Source organism: Corythoichthys intestinalis, chromosome 19, assembly GCF_030265065.1.
Source record: "Corythoichthys intestinalis isolate RoL2023-P3 chromosome 19, ASM3026506v1, whole genome shotgun sequence".
NCBI lineage: Eukaryota > Metazoa > Chordata > Actinopteri > Syngnathiformes > Syngnathidae > Corythoichthys > Corythoichthys intestinalis.
Genome location: NC_080413.1, coordinates 2,261,094 through 2,276,609, shown reverse-complemented (window position 1 = coordinate 2,276,609; position 15,516 = coordinate 2,261,094). Strand labels below are relative to the sequence as shown.

At 43.1% G+C, this 15,516-nt stretch overlaps 1 protein-coding gene across 1 annotated transcript in view; it reads left to right on the top strand.

Annotated features, from left to right (window-relative positions):
• The window catches only part of nbas (NBAS subunit of NRZ tethering complex), a 173,348-nt gene that overhangs the window by 126,176 nt on the left and 31,656 nt on the right, over nt 1-15,516 (top strand). The window contains exons 43-47 of the mRNA XM_057822401.1: nt 492-832; nt 5,155-5,361; nt 7,428-7,630; nt 7,698-7,787; nt 7,850-8,033. Coding sequence (XP_057678384.1) covers nt 492-832; nt 5,155-5,361; nt 7,428-7,630; nt 7,698-7,787; nt 7,850-8,033 — 1,025 coding nt within the window. The remainder of the gene's footprint in view (nt 1-491; nt 833-5,154; nt 5,362-7,427; nt 7,631-7,697; nt 7,788-7,849; nt 8,034-15,516) is intronic.

The window sequence follows — 15,516 nt, the reverse complement described above, 5'->3', positions numbered from 1 at the left end:
ATAATGTGTCAATAATTTCACACATAAGTCGCTTCTGAGTATAGGTCGCACCCCCAGCCAGACTATGAAAAAAAAAAACTGCGACTTATAGTCCGAAAAATACAGTAAACTTTGAATATAAGACTAAACAGGAATTATTTATGTCTGTTATTTGCCTCCTCTTTTTGGAAATCAAAATATGATCGCCCTAGAATGACGTAGAGCCGACATGTGTAGTCATTTGCATTGATGCTTCTGCACATGCGGGTCAGTTTTCTCAGCGCATGTCGGACTGCGAGTTAGTGCGCATGCTTGCTACATTTACGGGCTCAATGGAAAAAGGCACTCTGAATGGGCACGCCCAAAAACTTAAATGAAGAAAAATCTGATTTGGGCATTAAGACCTGTGGTATGAACCTAACCTTTGAGTGCCCTAGGGGGTTAAGCGGCTACATTCTAATGAATCCTTCATTTTGAATAGGCATCACATTTTCTGTGGATTTCCCCCTCAGGCTTAAACTACCGCCAACTGACGGACAACTCCCAGGAGCCCCTCGTCGCTCTGGAGCCTATTCTGAGCAGCCAGAACGTGCTGTCCATCTCCAAATTGGCCAATTTGCTGCCCAGGCCCGGCGGCAACAGCGCCACGCTATCCGCCGGCGCCGTGCACGCCGCCTGGTTGAAGAAGTTGTTCTGGAAGGGCGACGCCCAGCTGCTGAAGAGACCCCCGCGTAACGACCAGGATTACCTGCACGCTTACGACACCTGCGCCAAATACCTGGACAGGCTGCAACCCGCGGACGCCATTCACTTCCTGGACAACGTTACCTTTTCCGCCGAGGCTGTCGCGCAAGTAAGTGTCCATGGAAATAGCTTGAAAGGATTATTTTTGGTGCTTATTTCATTTTTTATTCAAAAAATGTTGATAAACACAAAATTAATGGATTTGAAATAAATAAATGATTAAATAACCATTGGCCATTTCTGGAGAAATTAGGATGGGTCTTTGCTGTGGTAGATACAGATCTATTCGGTCACTTTCTGTTGATTTGGGGACATTTCGGCGACACTTCCTGTTGATATAAGGTCACTCCCTTTTGATATTTTGACGTACATGGCCGTCAATGGCACGGACATGCATGGCTGTCAATGGCATCGGCTTACTTGGGCGCCAGTTGAATGTCAGTGGGCTGTAATGGTAAGTGTGTGGTCAAAAATCAAAACCATACATTTTTTTCTGCCATTGAAAATGAATGGGAAATTTGGACATACATGGCCGTCAATGGAATGGACATGCATGGCTGTCAATGATATTGACTTACTTGGGCACCAATTGAATGTCAATGGGCAGTAATGGTAAGTGTGTGGTCAAAAATCAAAACCATACATGTTTTTCTGCCATTGAAAATGAATGGGAAATTTGGACGTACATGGCCGTCAATGTCATGGACGTGAATGGCTGTCAATGGCACCGACTTAATTGGGCGCCAGTTGAATGTCAATGGACTGTAATGGTAAGTGTATGGCCAAAACTCAAAACCACACGTTTTCTGCCTTTAAAAATAAATGGGAAATTTGGACGCAAATGGCCGTCAATGTCATGGACGTGCATTGCTGTCAATGGCATCGACTTACTTGGGCGCTAGTTGAATGCCAATGGGCTGTCATGGTAAGTTTTTGGTAAAAAATGACACCCACACAGGTTTTTCTGTCATTGAAAATGAACGGGAAATTTGGACGTACATGGCTGTCAATGGCACTTACTTACATGGACCCCAGTTGAATGTCAATGGGCTGTAATGTTAAGCGGTCAAAAATCACAACCAGCAATGTTTTCCTGCCATTGAGAAAGAATGGGAACTTTGGACGTACATGGGCATCAATGGCATCCCCGTTAGAAAGGTTTTTGGCGAATTTTAAGGGAACCGTAAATTTTTGGCAAATTCTGCTTACAACTTTTATGCCCCTTACCGTCCTGGAATTTTTTATGTGTATTAATGCGATTTGATCAAAAATTATAGTTATATATTTTTTTCCCCAAAAAATGGGTTCACGGGCAAACGGAAAATTTGGGACGGGGTCGTTCGGAAAAGTCCCTCCGTCGCGCAAAAATCCGGTATTTAAAAGAGTGACCAAAAATAAAATAAAAGACTTTTAGCTCCTCCCACTTCCTTTTAAGCGTAACTAAAAACTTTTTTTTTTTTTTTTAATCCAAAATATTTTTAGCTCCTCCCACTTCAAACGGATTGGGCGTCTATCACTGTCGATGGAGGCGAATCGCTGAATAGTAAATACTCTGATTTATTCATTCCACTGTTACTTTTTACTTGCTGAATTTTGGCTCCACCCACTTCAAATGGACTTGACGTCTATCGCAGTCATTGGCAGTGAATAGTAATAGTATAGTAGTAATATTGTACATAGTTAATATTCAGATATTTATGTAAAATTAAAAGAAATAATAAAAGGAATATATATTAAAATATTTTAGCTCCACCCACTTCAAATGGATTGGACTTCTACTGAAGTCAATGGCAGAAAAACACAAAAAATACAAGAAAAGAATTCAATTTCTGAATTGCGAAATACCCGGACTGTGAATACTGAACATGAATTGAACGCAACAAATAACAATCCATCATCTGGGAAGGGTTGAGACCTTGACTAGGCTGTGTGTCTCCCCTTCGCCCTCCTCCCCCCTACGTCTACACATGACGGATGGCCCGCTTTCCCACAAGGCCATGGGGCGAGGCCATCGCTCACCACTGTCGGACCCTCGTACATATCGTGTTTTGTCAGAAAATGGCCAGCAAACGCCGACTTCTTCTTGTTTTCAGATGATTCACGGAGCGCATGTTTAATATTTAACCTTGTACTCTTTCTATATATCACGTTCTCATCCTCTCGACACTTTTGGACTGGAAGAGATTTGAGTTAACGCTATATAGGGCAAGTGACTATTTTTCATCATTTAATACTTATCTTTAATATTATTGTTATTACTACGGAGCCCTTAAAGGGATATCGACAGAAGTCTAAGCAATCTGAACCAGATTGCCACTAGAAACTATCTGGTGCGCACCAGAAACAATCTGGTCAAAATTAGCATTATATAGCATTGAAGCTAGCGCTTTTTGTTGTTGTTGTGCAAGTTTGCCAATTGTTGCATTGTTGCAATTGGCTAACTTGCATAGCAAAAGTCCGCTTGCTTAAATGCTATATAATGCTAATGTTTACAACAAGTGGCTAACTTGCATAACAAAAGTCAGCTTGCTTGAATGCTATATATATAATGCTAATGTTTACAACAATTGGCTAACTTGCGTAACAAAATTATAATGGTAATATTTACAACAATTGGCTAACTTGCATAGCAAAAGTCCACTAGCTTGAGTGCTATATACTGCTAATGTTTATAACAATTGGCTAAATTGCATAACAAAAGTCTGCTAGCTTGAATGCTATATAATGCTAATGTTTATAACAATTGGTTAACTCGCATAACAAAAGTCCGCTAGCTGGAATGCTATATAATGCTAACTTTTTTAACAATTGGTTAACTTGCATAACAAAAGTCTGCTAGCTTGAATGCTACATAATGGTAATGTTTACAACAATTGGCTAACTTGCGTAGTAAAAGTCCGCTACCTTGAATGCTATATAATGCTAATGTTTATAACAATTGTTTTACTTGCATAACAAAAGTCCGCTAGCTGGAATGCTATATAATGCTAATGTTTACAACAAGTGGCTAACTTGCTTAACAAAAGTCAGCTTACTTGAATGCTATATATGTAATGCTAATGTTTACAACAATTGGCTAACTTGCGTAACAAAATTATAATGGTAATATTTACAACAATTGGCTAACTTGCATAGCAAAAGTCCACTAACTTGAATGCTATATACTGCTAATGTTTATAACAGTTGGCTAAATTGCATAACAAAAGTCTGCTAGCTTGAATGCTATATAATGCTAATGTTTATAACAATTGGTTAACTCGCATAACAAAAGTCCGCTAGCTGGAATGCTATATAATGCTAACATTTTTAACAATTGGTTAACTTGCATAACAAAAGTCTGCTAGCTTGAATGCTACATAATGGTAATGTTTACAACAATTGGCTAACTTGCGTAGTAAAAGTCCGCTACCTTGAATGCTATATAATGCTAATGTTTATAACAATTGGTTTACTTGCATAACAAAAGTCCGCTAGCTGGAATGCTATATAATGCTAATGTTTATAACAATTGGCTAACTCGTATAACAAAAGTCCGCTAGCTTAAATGCTATATAATTTTAATGTTTACAACAATTGGCTAACTTGCATAGGAAAAGTCCGCTAGCTTAAATGATATATAATGATAATATTATAAATGAAGAATATGTTAAAATGCAATTTCTGGAGAAATTTTTGGGCTCTTTTGGTTGATTTTGTTGATTTTCGATCATTTCTGTGTGACTTCCTTTGCAATTTTTCATTGATTGTTTTTTTTATGTCCTTTCTGTGGAACTACCTCTTTATTTTGGTCACTTCCTGTTTATTTTCGGGGCATTTCTGGGTCAGTTCATGTTGATTTTGGGTCATTACTTGTTGATTTTTGATGGTCTTCGGGTGATTTCCTGTTAAATTTGGACGAGACGGACGGGACGGGACGGTCACTTCCCCTGAATTTTTTCGGTATTTTCCATTCATATCACTTCTTATTGATTAGGGGACAGATCTGGGTCACTTCCTCTCGATTTCTGTTTGATTTCTTTTGGTTACTTCCTGACTGTTGACTTTAGGTCAATTTCTGTTGATTTTAGGTAACTTCCTGCTGATTGTTGTTGATTTTTTTATCATGTCTGGCTGATTTCCCGTTTCATTTGGGTCACTTCTCGTAAATTTCGGCATTTCCTTTCATGTCTCTATGGATTTTGGGTCCTTTCTTTCGGACCTCCTCTTTATTTTGGATAGTCCCTGTTAATTTTAGGTACTTGTTGATTTTGGAGCATTTCTGGGTCACTCCCTGTTGATTTTGGGGCATTTTCTAGACAGATAAATCCATCTAAAGCTGATTTTGTTCCCCCTTTTTTAATTCACAGTATTTAAATGACTGCAATCTAAAGGTTTTACAGGGTGTTTAACGCGCATAATCTTTGACTATGGAACTGTGTCCTTTGTCTCCAGCTGAGCATCGAAGCGCGCTCCGAGTTGCTGCGTCGGGCCAGCAGAGCGCTGCGGCAGCTGGCCGAGAAGAGCAAGAAGCGAGGAGGGGGAGGGGCGGAAGCCGGCGACGTGACTTGGGACGAGGCCTTGGCCCACCTGCAGCAATCGCAGGCTCACTTGGAAACGCTGAGCCATGCCTTCATTGCGTCGCTGCGAGAAAGCGAGCAGGTAGACACCGTCCACCGTGAAGATTTGCTTACAGCTGCTCACTTGTCTGTATTACTACTACAGCCCCTAGCAAAAAGTATGGAATCACCAGTCTCGGACAAGTACTCACTCAGACATTTTATCATGTAGATCAAACTGAGATAAAAAGCTTGTAAAAATAATGAATTAGTTCAAAAGTGCTACTCTTTAGCATTCAGAAACACGAAAAGAAATTAGTAAGAAAACATTGTGTTGGTCAGCAAATATTACTTTTATAGAGCAAGTGCAGGGAAATAAATATAGAATCACTCCATTCTGAAGAAAAAAATATGGAATTCATTCTGAAGAAAAAAAAAATTGGAATCACTCCATTTTGAGTCGAAAATACAGACACACCCAGTCAATTTCCTTTCCTTAATTGGCCCCCTGCCTCAGATTAGATCTGCCCGTTAGTCTGCAGTTAAAAACAGTGCAGTTATCACACCTTGGAGGGCTGCTGGACCAAGTGGATTCACAAGAATCGTTGCTCCAACGAGAGAGATGTCTCTGGAGACCAAGGAGAGGATTATCAAACTTCTTAAAGAAGGTGACGCTACACGTATGATTGCCAAAGATGTGGCTGTTCACAGTCAACTGGACCAAAAATCTGGACCAAGTACAAACAGCATGGCAAAGTTGTTAAAGTTAAGTGTACTGGTAGACATCCAAATGTCATGACGTACAACTAAAGGCCATATGTCTTGAAAACAGAAGATGTACAACAAGACAAATGAAGAAATGGAGGGAAGCTGGAGTCAAGGTATGTGACTGAACTGTGCAAGATTGCCTAAAGGAAATGGGATTTTCATACAGGAAAGCTAAAAGGAAACCATCATTGACACTTCAACAAAAAAAAAGAACAAGACCGCATTGGGCTAAGGAGAAGGCAATCATGGACTGTGAATGACTGGATGAAGGTTATTTCCAGTGATGAGTTACAAATCTGCATTGGATAAGGTGAGAATGCTGGAACTTTTGTTTGGTGCCGTTCCAGTGAGGTTTACAAAGATGACTGTCTGAAGAAAACATCCAAAGTCCCTCAGTCCTTGATGATATGGGGCCGCATGTCAGGCAAAGTCACCGGAGAGATGGCTGTGGTTAAATCTTCAATAAATGCACAAGTTTACATTGAAATTTTAGACAGCTTTCTTATCCCTTCAATTGAAAATATGTTCGGGGATAATGAAATCATTTCCCCACAATGCATCATGCCACAAAGCTAAAACTGTTGAAGCATTCCTTGTAGAAAGACTCATCCAGTCAATGCCATGGCCTGCAAATAGCCCAGATCACAACCCTATTGAAAACCTGTGTTGGAAATTGAAAAAAAAAAAAAGGTCCACAGCAAGGCGCCAACCTGCAATGATCTGGCAACTGCAATCAAAGAGAGTTGGCACCAAATTGATGAAGAATACTCAAGTCCATGCCTCAGAGACTGCAAGCTGTCATAAAAGCCAGAAGGGGTGCCACTAAATACTAGATATGTGTTTTGATTGTTATTTCTTTGTTTGTTTCTCATGATTCCATATATATTTTCCTGCACTTGCTCTATAAAAGTAACATTTACTGTACACCACAATGTTTTTTTACTCATTTCTCTTAGTGTTTCTGAATGCTAAAGAGTTGCAGTTTTGAACTAATTCAATATTTTTTCAAGTTTTTTATCTGAGTTTGTCTGAGTGAGTGCTCATCAGAGACTGGTGATTCCATACTTTTTGCTAGGGGGTTGTATCTACTACGACTCTATGGCATCACTTCCTTTGTATCCGATTGTTATACGGAGACACTCGTCTATATTAAGCGGCTGGTAATATTAGCCGGCTAGCTACTCCGTGCAAGAACTTATACGGAGAAGAGGTACATTAGTGTAGCTGACATGCCGTGTAGTCTAACTAATTCAATGTTTAGAGCCATTATCCGTCCTAGCCTATATCAATTTCCCTCTTTAATGAACGACCACAGCATCACATGAAAGTAATAATAAGTCAATTAGCTTTACAGTAAATAAAGTCAGAACTAGTACAACATCCCCTCCTTTTTTGTTTCAGGAGCAGTTGCGAGGCTACGCTCGACTATACGATCTTTCCCGTTCCGAAAAGTCCTCCATTCGCCGGTTAGCGGTCGCCATGGCGACCGACGGTCAGCCTCTCCAGAACATCCGCCAGCTCCTGAGCGTCGCCGCCGGACCCCACGACCTCTGCGTCAAAAGCGTGCTGCGGGAGGCCGTGGACTTGGCGCTCGCCGAGCTCAGGTAGCACGCTAATACAACACCATCGTCCGTCGCCGTCGAGCGCTGAAACGTTCTCGTTCCCTTCCAGCGGCGACCCCGACGTCCCTACCGAGCACTGTTCGGCCCTCGGCGTGCTCGAGGCCATCGCCGCAGCAGTCCAGGACGCCGTCCAGGCAGGGTACGCGCGCACGTTTACACAAATACAGCGAATCCCGATAATTAATGTTGCTACTCTTCCAGGGACAGAATGGCGAGCCCCGACGACCTGATGGAGTGGCTGCGACCGTTCTGCGGCGACTCGTCGCTGCCGGTACGTTCTCGCGTGGCCGTGCTGCAGATCCTCGAGAGCAACTTTAGCGTGCGCGACGCCGACGTTCGACTCCTGCTGCTCTACAGGACGCAAGCCGTCCTCAAACACACGGAGGTACCGTCAATTCCGCACTATAGTGCAGATCGAGTCGCACCGCACAAATTCCATCAAATTGACGACCTTAATGGGTGAAGGAACAGCGACAGCCGAACCAGAAGGCGTCCCGCTGGTGCAGCACTAGCAAGTTGGCCGGAAGGCCAAACTCCACGCGTTCACTCCAGTGTTAACCTTTTGTACTGACTCCATTTTGAAAGGTTTAAAGAAAGCTCACCGGGAATTTATTCGTCGATAGTGATCAAAAAGCAAGGCAAAAACAGACGACGGAGAGGCAATACTGGATCCAGGGTCCGCAAAACAACGCATACATCGGAATGTTCCCAAGAAGCGACAGTTGTTCGCTAAATTTTCAGTCTTTTTAAAGCTGCGGTGGAGTGGGCCAGGCAGAAGGCGTGCCTGGGTGTTGTCATGGGATCATCCTTCTGTGGCAGGTGTGGCCGGTCAAGTTCGTGTGTCATCTTTCGTGGCTGGGTCGTGGTTGCCACAGCAACTGAGGTGGGGGTTCAGCATGCCTTGACGTCTAAGGCCCCGAGCTATCAACTTGTTGCCTTGGTAAGGCGGGGGTGTCCTGACCCCATTGTAGAGATGCTGGCGTCTTTTCCATTGCTTATCAGACGAGAGCTGATAAGTTGTCCACTTTACTGTGTCAAAGGGCATGACGTAACGTCTCCTTAAATTATGGTTAAATGTTTTGCTATAATGAATCTGTTACAAACAGTTTAGTGCTGCAGCGATTAATCGATTAACTCGCGTATTCGATGAGAAAAAAATATTCAAATTAAATTTTGTTGCCTCAAGTATTCGTTTGATTGAAGTGACGTTGCAATGGTTTATTTTGTAAGTGTTTGCATTTAGTTTTATTGATTAGGGTGGATACGCTGCCCTCCGGTCTGCCTCCTTTCACATGGCTGAATCCAACTGCTCCCTGTTAAGACCAACGTAAGCTAAGTTTTTGTTTGAGCTAATGTTTTTTAATGCATTCATAATTTAGTTTATCGGTATAGTTAGCCATTTTTTGTGCTAATATGTGTCTGAACCATTTGTTTAGCGCATTGTTAAAAAAAACTTTAGCATTTTATAGCATTTAAGCTAGTGGACTTTTTCTATGTAAGTTAGCCAATTGTTCTTTTGTTTAACATAGATCCTGATTTTTAAAAATTTATACTGTTTGAGTCTCAGCTCAGGTATTTTAATTTTTCATGTTCCTTATTCGTAGTCCATCGATTAATCGACTACTAAAATATTCGATAGCTGCAGCCCTAAAACAGTTATACGGTGTCTGCGAGAAAGGTAACTATCCCCTTCATGGGTTAATAGCACATTTTAATGACAATGATTTGGTATAAGAGTAGATTTTGCCCGCAACTCCTAAGTCGAGGCATTGTTGCGCTTCAACGACATCCGTGCCGGCAGGTTACGTAAGAAGGAACTGAGCGTCTCCTTCCCGCCGAGATGAATAATCAATGGCGTGCCAGCGACCGGTCACAGGTTGCCGTCGTGACGGCGGTCCCGAAAGTGACGCTCCTTTGGCTTATTTTTAGCCGCCGTCCTGCGGGGGCCTTCTGCGGCCCACGCTTGATTTATTTTTTTGAAAGGCTCATAGCCCGGAGAGACAGCGGCTCGTCATCCCGACGTGGATGATTCACTCTGCCAAATAAACAACGGGAAGAGGGGGAGGAGGCAGTGCAATAAAATGAGAGCGGAAGGTAAACTGGAGAATGAACGGCGGGATTAGTTTTGAGGGGAGGGGCTTGTCTGGTTCACTCGTTGATAAACATGTAGATGACAGTGCAAAATGTGTTTGGCGAAGTGATTGTGATTAGCTTAACAGACGTTTAAGGAGTCGATCGGCTTCCATCCATCTATGTAGATATTCAACCGTGTACTCAGACCATCTAACCATCTGTCTGACATCGGACCATCCAACTGATGTCCATCCAATCATCCATCTATCCTACTTCCAACCGACCATCCCACTATCTGACCACCTGTCATCCGATCGACCATCCATCCGACATCTTACGGACCATCCAACTTACATCCGACCATTTGTCCGGCTTTCCCGTTATCAAACCAACCATTTGACCAACATCCATCCAACCATTTGTCTGCCATCCGTTCGACCAACCAGCCGACATTCAGCCATCCATCTGACATCATCCATCGACCATCCACGCAACATATGACATCCATCCGACCAACCAACCATCCGACTGACTGAATGACTGACAGGCCATCTATCCGACATCAAACCAATCATCCATCCTTACTATCCATTAATCTGCCCACCAACTAAATTGATGTTCCGTCATCACCATCCAGGTAGTTCATGACAAAGGCATCTCAAAATGAATTGGACGTCTAGCACCACCAATGGTACTGAAAGATGAACATTCACAACCATCTTTCCGAATGACCATCCATCCAGCGGCCCATCCAACTGACATCCGACCATCTGTCCGGCTGTCTATTCATGCAACCATCTGACCAACATCCCTCCGAACATCCATCCGACATCTGACTTCTGACCAGCTGTCCGGTTTTCCATTCATCCAACCAAGCATCTAACCCACAGCCATTCAAAGATGAATCTGACATCTGAGATCAGACCATTCATCTGATATCCGACCATCCATCCAAAATTTGATTGACATTCTGTCTGATATCCCGCCACCCATCGGACAGCCATCCGACCAAACAACCATCCAACTGACTTACCAACCATCCATTCGACAACTGACATCCGACCACCCGTACGACTTTCCATTCATCCAACCAACCATCTGACCATCCCCCATCCAACCAACTGACATCAACCCAACATCTGACTGACCATACGTACAGCATCCGACCATCCATCCGACATCCGACTGAGCATCCGTCTGACACGACATCAGACATCCCACCATTCATCGGACATTCTACCAGTCAACCCAACATCTGACTGACCATACGTACAGCATCCGACCATCCATCCGACATCCGACTGAGCATCCATCCGACATCAGACATCCCCCCATTCATCGGACATTCATCTGGACAACCATCCAACCGAGTGACCAACCCACCATCCAGGTGACATCCCAACTGACCCTCCATTCGTCAGCTGATGTTCAACCGACCGTCCAACTGACATCCAACCATCTGTCCGGCTGTCAATTCATGCAACCATCTGACCAACATCCCTCCGAACATCCATCCGACATCTGACTTCTGACCAGCTGTCCGGTTTTCCATTCATCCAACCAACCATCTGACCCAACATCCATTCAAACATGAATCTGACATCTGAGATCAGACCATTCATCTGATGTCTGACCATCCATCCAAAATTTGATTGACATTCCATCTGACATCCCGCCATCCATCGGACAGCCATCCGACCAAACAACCATCCAACTGACTTACCAACCATCCATCCGACAACTGACATCCGACCACCCGTCCGGCTTTCATTTCATCCAACCAACCATCTGACCATCCCCCATCCAACCGACATCAACCCAACATCTGACTGACCATACGTACAGCATCCGACCATCCATCCGACTGACCATCCGTCTGACACGACATCAGACATCCCACCATTCATTGGACATTCTACCAGCCAAACAACCATCCAACTGACTGACCAACCAACTATCCAGCCAACATCCAACTGACCATCCATCCGACATCAGACATCCCCCCCCATTCATCGGACATTCATCTGGCCAAACAACCATCCAACCGACTGACCAACCGACCATCCAGCTTACATCCCAACTGACCCTCCATTCGTCAGCTGATGTTCAACCGACCGTCCAACTGACATCCAACCATCTGTCCGGCTTTCCATTCCGTTTGGGAGGTTTAAGAAGTCGGCAGTTTTGACCATTATGCAGTAATTTAGCCCTGTCGTACTGAATAAATGCCTTTTTAATATTTCATATTACATTTAGCACAAGACGGTTATTTGTCATGACCATACAACTGATTTAGCAATTGGAGAAAAATACTTCGATAAAAAGAATATCCTGTAAAAATTTTGGAATAGAGAGATTAAAACGTTTTATGACATTGACAATGACATTTTGCTGCTCTCTGTCACATGTTCCTCGTTCTGAATCTTCCCCCTCAATGGGCTGAATTCTAAATCAGCTGAAATTGTGACCCTGCCCACGTCATCCTCCAGCTGGGGACGCTAGAGCGTTATAATGACAGGCGGGTCTAAACGGCAGATTAAAAGACTCATTTCTCGTCATCTGCGCTTTGCCAAATTGCATTATATCGTCGAATTGTCTCAAAATATGATTTTAATTCACATAATAATGCTATTTAAGATTATTTCTAAGGTGTCACAGGCAGGAAGCTGCCATAAAATATTTTTAAAGGAAATAGTCATCCATTTTGTCTTCATTGTTACTCACAACATGCCTAAAACAACGTCAAGTTATATTGTGAAGGTATTTGAAAAAAAGTGACGTTTACCCGATGAAGCGATTAATCGTTTGATTAATCGCCCAATTAATCGATGATAAAAATAATCGTTAGTTGCAGCCCAAGTTAAGAGAATTGTAAGACGGCGTGCGCACAGGACGTGCCGGCACGTCCACTGACCTTAAAGGGTTAAGACCTGTATATACACGCCACTGCAATAACACAACCTGCTAAAAATAAGCTTTTCCATGTCTTGTTTCGACTGAAGCCCCCTTAATTCTGGTTATATGTAGTCCAGTCTGTCAAGTATTTCTGAACCGATTAGTCGACGTATTGCAAATATCAAGCGTTAATTCATTGACTGAGAAAATAATACTTTGTGGCATCCCTACTAATGAAACCAAAGCATCGTTCGTAGATAGCTATCATTAATTCTTCTAAACGGAGCATCTTTTCCATTAGTCTCTACTCCTCCCCGAACACTAAAAATGTGTTGTTGTTTTTTTTATTTCATATTCGCAGCCGCCTCATTAGCATGCGCGCTTTCATCCCAGGTTGCTCGTTTAACATCGCACAATGCTGCGCATCCTCGGGGTACCCTCCAAATTAGTGCTCGGACTAAGAAAAAAAAAATTTAAAGGGCAGCAGACGCGGAATCTTATTTTAGTTTTCACGTCTCAGCACTTTGAGAGCATTAGTATGCATTTAAACAAGACATACTAGGCGTTTTCATAACTTTTCCGAGCCAGGCTAGTGTTGCAACGATGCCGGTTTTTGGCTCACGATACAGATTTCGGCACTGTGTGCGTCAAGTTTTTTCAGGGGGGAAAAAATATCACATTGCTCAAAATGGCATGGAGAATCAACAATGTTTTGACTGTCAAAATCAATTAGCTTTATGGTGGATAACATTGACAAGAACGTCCAGTTTTAAGCAAAAGGGGAACAGACGGGAAAATAACAGCTGGTACACGCGAAGCCATCTTGACATGAAAGCTCAGCCCCAAAATATCAATATTAAACACACGCGCACGCACCAACTGTATATTTTAATATCAAACCCATTTGCGGCAGGAGTCCAACCTGTCCTTAATCATGCATGCGGCGTTCTCAGGGCGGAGGGGGGGATGGGCTCCCATGAATATTCCATCAGCCACAAAAAGGTCAAGGAGAAATGGAACGCATCTAGCGACCGGGCGTCAGCCCAACGTGTAATCACTCGCTACCGATTGCGCAGAACTGGCCGATTATTTGGTTGTGGTCGTTGTTAAAAATTTGACCTTGTTGCGGATTGTCATCTTTCAGTGCCATTGATGGTGCGAAAAGTCCAGTTCATTTTGACTGGGAGGTGGGACAAGGAACGTTTAATATTCGCCGATCGCTGTCAAAATGGATTGGACGTCAAGCGCCTTCAATGGCAACCAAATTAAAAAAAGTGATATACTCAGATTGCGAGATGCCTGTATCATGAAATACCTGGATTGTCATCACTGAACATCAATGGAGTAAGTGGGCGGAGTTATGAATCGGATGGATTGAAAGATGGTCGGTCAGTTTGATCTCGGCTGGATGGTCAGTTGGATGTCGGGTGGATGTTCGGTTTGTCAGTCAGTCAGATGGTTGTTTGGTCGGATGGATGTCAGATGTATGGTTGGATGTCAGATGGACGGTCGGTCTGATGTTGAATGAATGGTCGAACGGATTTCAGAAGTCAGACGGAAGGTCACTTGGATGTCAGACGTTGGATGGATGGTCAGATGAATGGCTGGATTCCAGATGTCGGATGAATGGTTAAATGGATGTTGGTCAGATGGTTAGTTGGATGAATGGAAAGCTGGACAGATGGTTGGATGGTCGCTTGAATGTTAGTTGACAAATGGATGGTCAGTTGGATGTCAGCTGGATGGTCGGTTGGTCAGTCAGTTGGATGGTTGTTTTGTCAGATGTATGTCAGATGAATGGTGGGATGTCTAATGTCGGACGGATGGTCAGTTGATGTTGAATGAATGGTTGAACGGATTTCAGAAGTCAGACGGAAGGTCAGTTGGATGTTGGACATCAGATGGATGTCAAATGAATGGCTGCATCTGAGATGTCGGATGAATGGTTGAATGGATGTTGGTCAGATGGTTGGTTGGATAACGGTATTTTATGCCACTGTAGTTAGTCCGCCTTTTGTCATTTCCTTGCCCCGGCTTTGGAGACCGAGGAAAGAGCGTAATCAAAACAGGAGGCGTGAAAGCTAGGCGACATGCTTATCCAAACCGAGCGGCTTTTCCAAGCTTTTCCTCGCCTTTCCAAAACGAAAAATCACACAAAACTACCCCGACTAATGGTTGTATTGTGAAACTGATTAGTCCGCTGACGTCACATTCGCCTTCTTCCTCAATCCGAGACCGTGGCCGGAAGTCTCTCATTTTTGTAGCGCGGGATTCAAAAAATTGAATAAATATATCGATCGTTTCCACACACATTCAAAAAGGGTGACCTACGTGAATTGTGTAGATCCGAGGAGAAGGTTTAGGAGTGGGGGTTAAATGTCGGACGCTTGGTATGCAAGTGGGGATAGCGGCACAAAGCCAAAAAAGCGCACCGGAGTCGCCAAAACATTTACTTATTTCAACTAAACAAAGGAGGGTACACTGTTGTGCCCTGTCTCTTCAATGCGGTCGGCCGTGAATGAACACGTTGTTGTTGTTGTGTGTTTTCTACCCGCGATCGGACACTTAGAGCCAGTTGTGTGGTTTTTTTTTAACGATGTGCTAATGCTAGCGAATGCATGCTAACAGTTTGTGTCATTGCTGTAATGATCATTTATTTACATTCATGCGAACCTGTTTGGTATCGAGGACGAAATTGATTCAGCAAATTATACGGACGTCCATCATCGTCATTTGGGAGTTTAGCTCGCTGTATAGCAGGACCGAGCCGTAGCGTCCTGGTGAGGACAGTATATTCGCATTTCGTTGTTCATGCATCATGTAACATCATACTGACCACTTATTCTGCATGTTGTATTTTTGTATTAAATTGCCTTTCTTAAATTTGTTTTTTTCCTCTT